Source organism: Bombina bombina, chromosome 6 (genome assembly GCF_027579735.1).
Source record: "Bombina bombina isolate aBomBom1 chromosome 6, aBomBom1.pri, whole genome shotgun sequence".
Taxonomy (NCBI): domain Eukaryota; kingdom Metazoa; phylum Chordata; class Amphibia; order Anura; family Bombinatoridae; genus Bombina; species Bombina bombina.
In genome coordinates, this window is record NC_069504.1 from 731081978 (window position 1) to 731096197 (window position 14220).

The 14220-nt window shown below is 36.1% G+C and overlaps 1 protein-coding gene across 1 annotated transcript; it reads left to right on the forward strand.

The window, feature by feature from the left end:
• Nucleotides 1-3967: 3967 nt before the first annotated feature.
• LOC128664593 (zinc finger protein ZFP2-like) lies at nucleotides 3968-11668 on the forward strand. Its single transcript, XM_053719410.1, has 4 exons — nucleotides 3968-4080; nucleotides 7311-7437; nucleotides 7961-8059; nucleotides 10046-11668. Exons 1-4 carry the CDS (start codon nucleotides 3970-3972, stop codon nucleotides 11572-11574), a joined length of 1866 nt encoding a protein of 621 aa, XP_053575385.1. The 5' UTR covers nucleotides 3968-3969; the 3' UTR covers nucleotides 11575-11668.
• Nucleotides 11669-14220: the final 2552 nt, after the last annotated feature.

Below are 14220 nucleotides of genomic sequence, written 5' to 3' on the forward strand. Positions count from 1 at the left end.
AGACTACCAGTTGTCAAGCAGATTTAGTCAAACATCACAACCATAATAAATCCAAAGGAACTACTGCGGCGAGCCAGTTGTCAGAATTTATGAAGGGCTCTCGCAAGAACAGTGGGAAAACTACAACTCCCAGAGTGCTTTGTAGGCCTTCAATCCCTAGATTTCTTCCTGACAACGTCACAAAGAGAAGACATTCTTCAGGTAGGAAATTATTTCTATTTTCTGTACTATAAGATGTAACATTGTCGTTTTATAGGCAGACTGATTATTACTGTATATTGCAGTACTCGAGTCGTCGATAATACCGTTAAATGCCTATGATGCTGTGTATTTTATATTTAAGCTGAATGGAGATGCTGAGCATCACTGTATCCCTTGCACTGTTGTATGAACGAAAATGCATACAAAGGAGCTAGGCTGATGTTCCTAGGACCAATGAAAAGATGCAATTATAATGATCTTTTATAAATAAAATAATTAGTAAAATCTGGGGAAACAAACGTTTTAAGGAGCCTGTGACCTCTTCGTAGCCAGTTCTGAATTGTCCTGTTGTATTAACTATTCATTTTATTCTTATTTCTAATGCGTATGCCCAATACTAAATAGTGTCCACGTATCCTGGTAATCTGCACTAAGATTTATCCTTTGAACGTTTATGGTAATACATTATTGATTATAAACATAATTGCAATGAATAAGTAAGATATTGATCCTGAGAATAGAAGCAAAAAACTAAATAATAATAATAAAAAAGTGGATCTTAAGTATTTTACTAAAATGAGCAATATGGGGGGGGGGGGTGTCTAGTCACCAAATCATTCATAGTGACTACATTTCATTAAAGGGACACTGGACCCAAATTTGTTCTATTGTGATTCAGACAGAGCATGCTATTTTAAGCAACTTTCTAATTTACTCCTATTATCAAATTCTTTTCATTCTCTTGGTATCTTTTATTTGAAATGCAAGAATGTAAGTTTAGATTCCGGCCCATTTGTGGTGAACACACTGTGTTGTTCTTGCTGATTGGTGGGTAAATTCACCTACCAATAAACAAGTGCTTTCCATGGTTCTGAAGCAAAAAAATAGCTTAGATGCCTTCTTTTTCAAATAAAGATACTAAGAGAACAAAGAAAAATTTATAATAGGAGTAAATTAGAAAGTTGTTTAAAATGGCATGCTCTATCTGATTCACGAAAGAAAAATTTTGGGTTCATTGTCCCTTTAACCGGATAATATACACTGCAATTATGTAGTGACAGTACACTATATGCTGCACACTGGACCCACCTAACTGATGTTACTTTACTACTATACTTGGCTCTGCAGTGCTGAAATATGCCTTGTTGCAGTAAGTAGTAATGACAACATATGTATAAAATGGGGCTATGCAATGATTCTGCAGTTAACCCCTTAATGACCCAGATTATGTCAGAGACTAGAGTCTTCACTTAATTCTTAACATATTGAATAAAATGGCCATTATAGAGGAAAATTTACCAACTCTAATTCAATGGAGCATGTAATTTTACCAAAAGTGACCCTTCAATGCAATGCGTTTATCCCTGGCAAATGAGTTAATAGTTCAAGTACTGCTTGTCCCAAACAGGCATGGCCAATGACCCAATCAGTAGAGGTAGTAGCACAACCCAGCTGTGTGACTACCGGTGCTGATTGGTTGGCCAGCAGGTTCTGCTCAGGACCAGCAATGTGTTTAACCTCTTTGCAGGGCTTAAACACATAGCATTGCAGGGTTGCTAGTTTAAAAATAACATGTTCTCATGAATAAGAGTATGTACCTTTTCCACTATAATGTCTATTTTAGATATAGTGAAAAAATTGCAATGTAATACATTTCAAATGTATTTTGTCTTCCATTCCTTTTATTTACCTGTGCAGGTTACGCTCTTTCTCCTCCCCCAGAACTGAAGACCTATAATTAAAAGTGAAGTTATCCTGAGATTTTGTATTGGACAGTGCTGAATAGAATCTCAAATTTAAAGGGACATTAAACACAAATATTTTCTTTCATGATTCAGATAGAGAATACCATTTTAAACAAGTTTCTAATTTACTTCTATTATCTAATTTGCTTCATTCTCTTGATATTCTTTCCTGAAAAGCATATCTAGATAGGCTCAGTAGCTTCTGATTGGTGGCTGACCATAGATGCCTCATGTGATTGGCTCACCCATGTGCATTGCTATTTGTTTAACAAAGGATATCTAAAGAATGAAGCAAATTAGATAATATAAGTAAATTGGAATGTTGTTTAAAATTGCATTTTCTACCTGAATCATGAAAGACATTTTTTAGGTTTAATGTCCCTTTAATTTTAGAGCAGTGCCTCTGTCAATAGCAAAGCAGACCAGGGACACATATTGCTGTAACCTTTTCAATGAGTGTGTTCCTGGACTGTTCTTAAATAGCAAAGTCCTGCAAATTCTGACAACAAAATAGCACTTTCATATGCTTAAAAAAAAAAAAAAAAAAAAAATGCACACCACCCAAGCTGAGATTACTGATCACCCATCTAAAAATGAAGCATTACGCTAAAATGAGCTTATATTACATTTTTACATTGTTTCACAAATTATCATTAAATAAATTTATGTTAAATGACGCAATTAATTTGTGCTTTGGACAGCTTAAAGGGACACTGAACCCACATTTTTTCTTTTGTGATTCAGATAGAGCATGCAATTTTAAGCAACTTTCTAATTTAAGTCTATTATCAATTTTTCTTCATTCTCTTGCTATCTTTATTTGAAAAAGAAGGCATCTATGCTAAGGAGCCAGCAAATTGTTGGTTCAGAACCATGGACAGCATTTGTTTATTGGTGCTGTCCAATCAGCAAGGACAACCCAGGTTGTTTACCAAAAATGGGCCGGCATCTAAACTTACATTCTTGTTTTTTAAATAAACATACCAAGAGAATGAAGAAAATTTGATTATAGGAGTAAATTAGAAAGTTGCTTAAAATTGCATGATCTATCTGAATCACGAAAGAAAAAAATTTGGGTTCAGTGTTCCTTTAAGTAACATTTATAAATTATGGCAATGATTTCTTGCTTAGTTGGCCCTCCAGCTGTTAGTTCTTCCACCAGCACCTGCTTACTCTTTCCTGCAAACCAGTCTGCATGTTTCTGCCATATATTCATTCTATAGATTTTTTTGGATACTTTTTGCTACTAAAATACTGAATCAGAGTACCCTCATTTTAATGGGATACAATATTGAGTACAGTACATAATTTCTTAATACAATCTTTCAGTGGAAAAAAATTAGAGAAAAAAATATTTACAAAATTACCCCCCCCACCCCAAAAAAAAGTCTGTTCATGTTGCTTTTTCATAATTGCAATCCCTCATTCATTTATTTTTTATTTTTTTTGTTTCTTTTATTTTATAAAAAAAATAATTGTCATTTATAAGAGATATAGGGTTCAATTTTTCAAGCTGCGGAAGAGAGGGGCACACATATGTGCCCCTGTCCGTCGCAGCTTGTCTCTGGCGGGCTGAATTCCACTGCCGGAATTCAGCATTGCACACAAGCGCTTTTTGTGCTTGCATGCAATCCTGCCCCCTGTCCGCGCACAGCAAATTATGCATGGGCAGGAACCGTCAATCTCTGCGTTGGACTAAACCAGCGAGATTTAAATTCGCCACACAAGAGGTTACCGCTGCTTGTTAAATATGGACTGTAGGTTCTCTTGTGAGAACCTGCAGCCGTAGCAGGGGCGAAGGGGGTTGATAAATCGACCCCATAGTCATGACCATAAACATATAGAAATGCTCACTTTTATAGTATTTGTGCGTACATTCATAATAAAATATACTTACCACAGCAGTGTATAAGATTAGCGTTTTTATTGTTCAGGGTAGATTATTTCTATCATTACTGTTTTTAGTATTTATTTGCAATGCAAATTCTTTCACACAACCTCTCTTTTATTTTTCCTCTTCAGAATGAATACATTACATTCAATTCATGGAAGGATGAAAACCTCTGAGATGACACCAACAGAAAAATTAAAATGGCACAAGGAACTTGTGGCAAGAAGGGAGACATCTATACTGGTATTAGTGAAAAGACGGGGAAAAAAAGAAAAGAAAAAGAATATACCCACACTCACTGGATTTTAAGCAAAAACAAATATATTATGTTTATGCTTCTGGAATAGTTGCAAGGGAACTGTCCTCAAAATGTTATAACATTTTTTTATTTTTTGCTTAAAGGGATATGAAATTCATTTTTTTTTCTTTTACGATTCAGATAGAGCATGCAATTTTAAGCAACTTTCTAATTTACTCAGATTATCAATTTTTCTTTGTTCTCTTGGTATCTTTATTAGAAAATCAGGAATATAAGCTTAGGAGCCTAGCATTTGCTGATAGGTGGCCACCAATCAGCAAGCACTACCCAGGGTTCTGAACCAAAAATGGGCCGGCTCCTAAGCTTACATTCCTGCTTTTCAAATAAAGATACCAAGAAAACGAAGAAAAATTAATAATGGGAATAAATGAAAAAGTTACTTAAAATTGAATGCTCTATCTGAATCATGAAAGAAAAAATGTGGGTTTCATATCCCTTTAAAATCCAGTAAGCGCAGATGTTTTGCATCACTCTATAGTTATCCTATAATTTCTTGTGGTCAGAAACTCAATCAAGGAACATGAAAACAAATATAAATTTACACCCCATAAAAGTACCCATTCTTTTTAATATCTTCCACTGATTATGCTCTGTTGGTGTAGCCCTCATGCAGACATTTATGTCAAAATTGACCTGCAACATTTCAGATAAAGTCCTACTGAGAATTCAGTGCTACTGAGAATATATTAAAACACTTTTTACCTCTGTGATTACCTTGTATATAAGCCACTGCAGACTACCCCTTATTTCAGTTCTTTTGACAGACTTGCATTTTAGCCAATCAGTGCTGACTCCTGGGTAACTCCACGGGCGTGAGCACAATGTTATCTATATGGCACACATGAACTAATGCCCTCTAGTTGTGGAAAAAATGTCAAAATGCATTTAGATAAGAGACGGCCTTCAAGGGCTAAGAAATTAGCATAAGAGCCTACCTAGGTTCAGCTTTCAACTAAGAATACCAAGAGAAGAAAGCAAAATGGATGATAAAAGTAAATTGGAAAGTTGTTTAAAATTACACACCCTATCTGAATCATGAAAGTTTACTTTTGACTAGACTTTCCCTTTAAATTTTACTTTTAAGGTAATGCAAATCTTACATTTGCCATCTATTATGCTTTTGTTTGAGAATTCAAACTGTCAGTATTGCTAGTTTGTTCGGTATAAAAGTCATTTTAATCTACAACAAAACATTTCTTTCATGATTCAAATAGAGCATACAATTAAATGAGCACTACAGGGAGCTAGCTTAACACATAAAGAGCCAATGAATAAAGCATATACAGTCTTGGCCAAAAGTTTTGAGAATGACACAAATATTAATTTTCACAAAGTCTGCTGCTTCAGTGTTTTAGATCTTTTTGTCAGCTGTTACTAGGGTATACTGAAGTAAAATTACAAGCATTTCATAAGTGTCAAAGGCTTTTAATGACAATTACATTAAGTTTATTCAAAGAGTCAATATTTGCAGTGTTGACCCTTCTTTTTTAAGACCTCTGCAATTCGCCTTGGCATGCTGTCAATCAAGTTCTGGGCCACATCCTGACTGATGGCAGCCCATTCTTGCATAATTAATGCTTGGAGTTTGTCAGAATATGTGGGGGATTTTTTGTTCACCCGCCTTTTGAGGATTGACCACAAGTTCTCAATGGGATTAAGGTCTGGGTAGTTTCTTTGCCATGGTCCCAAAATGTTTATGTTTTGTTCCCCAAGCCACTTAGGTATCACTTTTGCCTTATGGCAAGGTGCTCCATCATGCTGGAAAAGGCATTGCTCATCACCAAACTGTTCTTGAATGGTTGGGAGAAGTTGCTCTTGGAGGATGTTTTTGTACCATTCTTTATTCATGGCTGTGTTCTTTGGCAAATTGTGAGTGAGCCCACTCCCTTGGCTGAGAAGCAACCCCACACATGAATGGTCTCAGAATGCTTTTCTGCTGGCATGACACAGGACTGATGGTAGAGCTCACCTTTTCTTCTCCGGACAAGGTTTATTCCGGGTGCCCCAAACAATTGGAAAGGGGATTCATCAGAGAAAATTACTTAACCCCGGTCCTCAGCAGTCCAATCCCTGTACCTTTTGCAGAATATCAGTCTGTCCCTAATGTTTTTCCTGGAGAGAAGTGGCTTTTTTGCTGCCCTTCTTGAAACCAGGCCATCCTTCAAAAGTCTTTGCCTCACTGCATGCAGATGCACTCACATCTGCCTGCTGCCATTCCTGAGTAAGCTCTGCACTGGTGGTGCCCCGATCCCGCTGCTGAATCAACTTTAGGAGACGGTCCTGGTGCTTGCTGGACTTTCTTGGGCACCCTGAAACCTTCTTCACAACAACTGAACCTCCTTGAAGTTCTTGATGATCCGATAAATGGTTGATTTAGGTGCAACCTTAGTAGCAGCAATATCCTTGCCTGTGAATCCCTTTTTGTGCAAAGCAATGATGACCACACGTTTTTCCTTGCAGGTAACCATGGTTAACAGAGAAAGAACAATGATTTTAAGAACCACCCTACTTTTAAAGCTTCCAGTCTGTTATTCTAACTCAATCAGCATGACAGAGTGGTCTCCAGCCTTGTCCTCGTCAACACTGACGCCTGTTTTAACGAGAGAATCACTGACATGATGTCAGCTGGTCCTTTTGTGGCAGGGCTGAAATGCAGTGGACATGTTTTTTTGGGGATTAAGTTCATTTTCATGGCAAAGAGTGACTTTGCAATTAATTGCAATTGATTTGATCACTCTTCATAACATTCTGGACTATATGCAAATTGCCATAATAAAAACTGAGGCAGCAGACTTTGTGGAAATTAATATTTGTGTCATTCTCAAAACTTTGGCCAGGACTGTATGTGCAGTCAGCAACTATCTCCTAGTAATGAATTTCTGCTCTTTGTATGCTTTTCAATAAAGGGTACCAGGAGAACAAAGCAAATTAGAAAATAGAAGTAAATTGGAAAGATGTTTAAACTTGCATGCTCTATCTGAATCATGAAAGTTTTATTTTGACTTTACTGTCCCTTTAAAAACAATATAGTCTTTCCACTGTATGGTCAGCTTTCAGTATTAGAATATGTGCACAGCAAAGCTGCTGTGTGCAGTGTGTTAAATGGGTAGCAATTTTATATATGGTTTAACTTGACACATTATTTATGTTACAGGAACCCGTAATATTTGATGAAGTTGCGGTTTATTTTTCGGAAGAAGAGTGGGGATTTTTAGATAAGGTTGAAAAGGATCTATACAAAGATGTCATCATGGAAAATTATCAGTGTGTCAGATCATTAGGTAATTAATTTCCAATCTTTGGTCTGTCAAGGTTGGGCTTGAAGGATAACAGTTGACTAGGAGCTAAACATGTCCTTCCCGTTTCAGAAGAATGTGAAAAAGCAACTAAATTTGTGTGGTCCCTTTAATAAAAAAATAAATGAACAGGACCAAACAAATTAGTTGACTCATTCATATGGCTAAATTTATTACTCTAAAGGTAGGAAAGGCTTCAAAAAGTTTAAATTTACACTAGTCAGTAACGATTTGTCAGTTGATTACCCCCCCAATTAGTTTTAGCTTTTTTGCCCTGCTGCTGACATGTAGCAGTAGTTCTAGATACTACATTAACTTTATACTAATTCTGAACAACCCCATGTAACAAATATCTTTTTTTTTTTTTTGTGATGAACGATTTGTCAGAAACAGTTTTTCTACTTAGTGTAGATGTCTGCTAGGAATAAGCAGGCAGGCCAGATGTAGATTTATAGGCTTTATTTTAGCGTATATACAGGTAATTTTGTTTCTTTAATTTTTATTACAGGCTTTCTCAGTATAAAACCAGAAATTGTATTAAGGATTGAGCAAGGAAAGGAGCCATATGTAAGCAGTGATCAGGAACTTATGTGGAGAATGAACATTGGTAAGAAACAAAAATCCAGTTTTGTTCACCAGACTCTGAAGTTACACATGTTTATAGGACTATTTTAAATGAGCATGTTGAAAACTTTAAAAAAAATCTCAAAAGGGGATGCTATTTTGTTACTACTAAGAAGGAACTAGATTTATGTCATATTTTGATTATAGAGACTGAATGATAAATGTGACAGAAATGTTAGATGAAGAATTAGGGGCCTATTTATCATATGTCTGTCGGACCTGATCCGACACTGCGGATCAGGTCCGACAGACATCGCTGAATGGGGAGAGCAATACGCTCTCCGTATTCAGGCTGCTAGTGCAACGCCGCCCCCTGCAGACTCGCGGCCAATGGGCCACCAGCAGGGGGTGTCAATCAACCCGATTGTACTCGATCGGTTTGATTCCCGGCGATTCCTGTCCGCCTCATCAGAGCAGGCGTACAGGGTTATGGAGCAGCGGTCTTGGACTTCTTTCATGAACCCACATTGTATATTTCTGCCCAACAAAGTCTTCCATTGTGCCTTATATGATATGGCCGGTGATTGGAGTATATGCATGTATGCCTCCTTCTTACACCAGCTGTATTCTCATCTGGAATGGCATCAGAATACAACTTTGACTATGCGCCTCATGATAAAAAACTTTGCAAATATAATAAAATTATGAATTTGTTTTAAAAATTTAAAATAGAGCATTTTAATTTGCACTTTTAGGGATGCATCATAAAGGTCTTCTGATAGCTGAGTAGCAGTGTACCTTATCATAAAATCATCCAAAGGACAGAATTAAATACACACACTTCTGAACTTAAATTAGAGCTCCTGCTATTAGAAAATATTTTAATTATATGTATTTGTGGTGGAAAGATATCATTCAAGGAAAAGAATTACTAGACAGGAGAAAAAAGTCATTAGTTAAGTGTTAAATATAAGGACAATTTAATTTACTTTTCAGGAACTGGTGGAAATTTCCAACCCTTATTTCTTAATTTAAAGGGATATGAAACACAATTTTTCTTTAATTATTCAGAGAGAGCATACCATTTTAAACAACTTTCCAATTTACTTCTTTCATCTAATTTGCTTAGTTCTCTTGTTATTTGTTTGTTGAAAAGAAAGCATACCTAGGTAGGCTCAGGGGCTGGGAGCTAGCTGTTGATTGGTGACAGCACATATATGCCTCTTGTCATTGGCTTACAGATATGTTCTGCTAGCTCCCATTAGTCAATTGCTCCTCCTTTAACAAAGGATACCAAAAAAAAGTTTTAAGTTCAAGCTGATTCTGCATTAAAGAAAAAAAAAACTAGACTTTTCTCTTCCATATCTTTTTTTTACCCAAGCATGGAAACTACTTTCTAGGTCTCAGAATGCATATGAACAGAACTCTATTCTTACACGTCCCTCTACATAGAGTCAATAGAAATATCTTCATATGATTATTCATAATCTCGATTAATAAAATATTTTGAAAGCTTAGATTTAAGACATTTATCAAACAGCATATTATGTTTGAAGGTGCACTGATATATTTATCAATTACCTGATGTTTTAACTATTGCACTTCTTTTTTCAGCATTAGTTTTTATTTTAAGAAGACATAACACAGAAACAGGGTTTAAAAATTAGGAAAGATCCAAATGTATTAATATACTTTTAAAACATAAATGGAGTTTCAAACAACGAGTTTCAGCAGGTTATGCCTTAAAAGACCTTGTTGATGTGTTAGCATTAAGCATAAAATATGTTTTCTACCATTTGCCTATAAATAAGTAGGCATTATATAGCCAACTTAGTATTTAACTGTATACTCATCACAACGTATAGTATGTCTATCTGTGTATGTATATATATATATATATATATACACACCGATATGTAGATTATACAGAGCTAGAGATTAGGAGACATACCAACACATTCCTAAACATACCTAATTTACAAATGATTATAGTGAACCATGGTGCTAATCTGACCTTTTTTATTAGCAGATAAGGTGCCTATGTATGAAAATATTCAAGAAGAATACCGAAGACCTTGTCAAAGATTATATTGGATACGGGATGAAAATGTTCTCTGTTACAGCAAAGAAGGACAAAGCTATTCAAATCTAACAAAAAGTTCACCTTTTACAACTTGTACACAAAATGTATCATTTGTGCAAGAAAATAAACCATACTCAACTAAGCTTTATGAAAGAACATTAGGAAACAGTAACTTTGATAACCATATACAGCTTAAAAAAAGGGAGTTGCAAGGGAGTACAATATCATATTCTCATTCCATACAGGGGAGATCACATACATGCACGAAATGTGGGAAAAGCTATAACAGATCACATCTGAAATCCCTGAATAAAATGCATGTAGACAATAACTCATATGCATGCAGTAAATGTGATGAATGTTTTGAAGAAAGTGCAACTTCTGTCACTCACCAAAATATGGAGAAAAAAGAAAAGCCATTTTCCTGCCCTAAATGCAGCAAAACATTTTCTCAGAATTCACATCTGATTATGCATCTACGATTCCATATATTAAAAGAACCTTGTCCTGAATGTGGTAACATCATTACTAACATATCAAAAATACAGGATGTCCAAAGCAACTGTTCTAAATGCAGCCAGCATCTTATGCAGGTACTAGATGAAATTAACCAATTAAAAACTCCCAAGACAGAGAAGAGTTTCAAATGTACATTGTGTGACAAAAGTTTTACCCGCAGTGCTAATCTAGTGGTACACCAGAGAATGCACACAGGAGAAAAACCTTATAGCTGCTCTGAATGTGGTAAAGCATTTACAGACAGATCAAACCTGGCTAGCCATCGGAGAAGTCACACTGGGGTCAAGTCATATTCATGTAATGAGTGTGAAAAGACTTTCAAGTACAGGTCGGCTCTAGTTTTACATAAAAGAGCTCATACAGGAGAGAAACCATTTTCTTGTGAGGAATGTGGGAAGAGTTTTTTCTGCAAATCCCGTTTGCTTTTGCATCAGAAGGGACACACAGGAGAAAGACCTTATGCTTGTAATGAATGTGGGAAAAGTTTTACATGTAGCTCCACTCTTGTGAAACATCAAATTATTCATACAGGGGAGAGACCTTATGTGTGCCTGGAATGTGGAAAAACTTTTATCAGAGGTTCACATCTGGTTATACACAAAAGAACTCACACTGGTGAGAAACCATTCACGTGCAATGATTGTGGGAAAGGTTTTACAGACAAATCAAATCTGTCCAGCCACCAGAAGACACATAAAGAAGAGAAATTATATTCATGTAGAGAATGCGGGAAGAAATTTACTCAAAGCTCAACGTTGCTTAAACACCAGCAAATTCACACAGGACATAAACCTTATGGATGCACTGAATGTGGAAAACTATTTACTCGAAGCTCAAACCTTATTATACATCAGAGGATGCATACAGGAGAAAAGCCGTATATGTGCCTTGTGTGTGGTAAATGCTTTGCCCATCGCTCTCATCTTGTTAAACATCAGAAAATCCACAAATCTTGATGTTTCATCTGGAAGTGCTCTCTTTTAGCATGTATAGTATGCAAATAACTATTTAAAATTAAATTATTAAATGGTAATAATTATTTGAAATAAAGCATGTGATGTGAATCAATATTTTATACTTCAAAGGAAATTGAATTAAAAAAAAAAGGGAAAATTATTTTGGACAAAAATGTTCTCTACACATTATCTTATCTTTGTACACTGGTCAAACTTAAAGGGACACTCAAGTCAAAATTAAACTTTCCTGATTTAGATACAGCATGCAATTTTAAACAACTTTCTAATTTACTTCCATTAACAAAATGTACACAGTCTTTATATTTACACTTTTTTGCATCACAAGCTCCTGAGTATGTGCAAAAATTTACAGAATATATGTATATGCATTTGTAATTGGCTGATGGCTGTCACATGATACGGGGGAGTGGAAATAGACATAACTTTGAAATATGTCAGAAAAAAAATCTACTGCTCATTTGAAGTTCAGACTAAGTACCTCCGCATTGTCTTTTTTCATGCATTTGTTGATAATGCACTGTATTTATTGGTCCTTTAAAGGAGATTCAAGCCACCTTAAAAATAGGATATGGATATGTATGAATGCGTAGGGTAAATCAGGAGTCAGACAAGCGTAACCTCATTATTCTAGGGCTGGATAGAGATGTATACTTGTGCAATCAATCATCTGTTCTCAATTCTAAATGCTATTAAATTGCCTACATGTAAGATTGATAAGAATACAACAAATTACCCTTGTGTTTTTAAGGATAAAAATGTTGAAATAAGGAAAAAGAAATAGTAATAAGATAATAAGCTTATAACAAATATTTTGCACAGATAGAGATAACACAAGGAAATAGAACAACTGATAAGACAGATATATACGGTAGCAGTAATTATACAAACATCAGGCTTAATCCTAGTATAAAAGGTAAAACAAGAAGGGTGTAGACAAAACATCATTCCATGGAACAATGATGAGATCACTAGAGCTTAGTAGGAAGATGTGAAGGGGGATGAAGGAAATATGGATGCTGGTTGAATATTGCAAAGGGAATGGTAAAGCAACTGCTACAGAAAAAAAACTAAATGTATGCTTACCTGATAAATTTCTTTCTTTCTGGATATGGTGAGTCCACAATGTCATCAATAACTAGTGGGAATATCACTCCTGGCCAGCAGGTGGAGGCAAAGAGCACGATAGCCAAGCTGTTAAGTATCACTCCCCTTCCCACAAACCCCAGTCATTTGACCGAATAAAAATGGAAAAAGAAATAACACAAAGGTGCAGAGGTGCCTGACGTTTAGTCAAAAATAACTGTCTTAATAAAAAGGGTGGGGTCGTGGACTCACCATATCCAGAAATAAATAAATTTATCAGGTAAGCATACATTTTGTTTTCTTTCCTAAGATATGGTAAGTCCACAACATCATCAAATACTAGTGGGAACCAATACCCAAGCTAGAGGGCACAGATGACCAGGAAGGGAGAACAAGACAGGTATACCTAAACAGAAGGCACCACCGCTTGAAAAACTTTTTCTCCCAAAAGAAACCTCAGCCGAGGCAAAAGAATAAAATTTGTAAACTTTGGAAAAAGTTTGCAGAAAAGACCAAGTTGCAGCCTTGCACATTTATTCCACAGAAGCTTCATTTTTGAATCCCAAGCAGAGGAGACAGCCCTTGTGGAATGAGCTGTAATTCTCTCAGGAGGCTGCTAACCAGCCGTCTCATAAGCCAAACAAAATACACGTCTCAACCAGAGGAAAAGAGAAGTAGCAGAAGCTTTCTGACCCATTCGCTTTCCTGAGACGCAAATGAACAGGACAGAAGACTGGTGAATCCTTAGTCGCCTGTAGGTAGATCTATAGAGCATGCACAACCTCCAGGCTGAGCAACAAACGTTCCTTATGAGAAGAAGGATTAGGACATAACGAAGGAACAACAATTTCCTGATTAATATTTCTATCTGAAACCACTTCAGGAAGAAAACCCAACTTTGTACGAAGAACCGCCTTATCAACATGAAAGATAAAATAAGGCGAATCACACTGCAAAGCCGAGAGTTCCGAAACTCTCAGAGCAGAACGCCAAGAGTATACCTTGGATTTGCACCAATCAAGATATTTACGCCATACCTTATGGTAAATCTAGTAACAGGCTTGCGAGCCTGAATCAAGGTCTCAATGACCGACTCAGAAAAACCACGCTTAGACAGAACTATTTAGTTCCTTGTTTTGGATAAAACGGTCTTGTATTTAACCACTAATAAAAGAAGTTTACTGGAACATTCAGCCAGAACGTCATTCCATTCTCAAGGGACAAAATAGTAAATCTACAATTAACATTAGACACTTATACAACAGATCCTGACTACAGTGAGATGGATGTAATCTTACAGACCACTGTAGAAGATGTCAAAAAATAAATAATTGAAGTGAAGCATTCAAAGTACCTGAGAGACCATGATGACTATGTTAATAAACAAGTGTTTATCTGGAAAAGGAAAGACAGATTTGCTCAAAATAGACAGAGCAATAGAAGAACAAGAAGGTGGAGGTCCAGGTCACGATCTAGACAGGGGGATAACCAACAAAAATGGAATGAAGATAATACCCCATATTCTAACAAACAAGTGTCCTT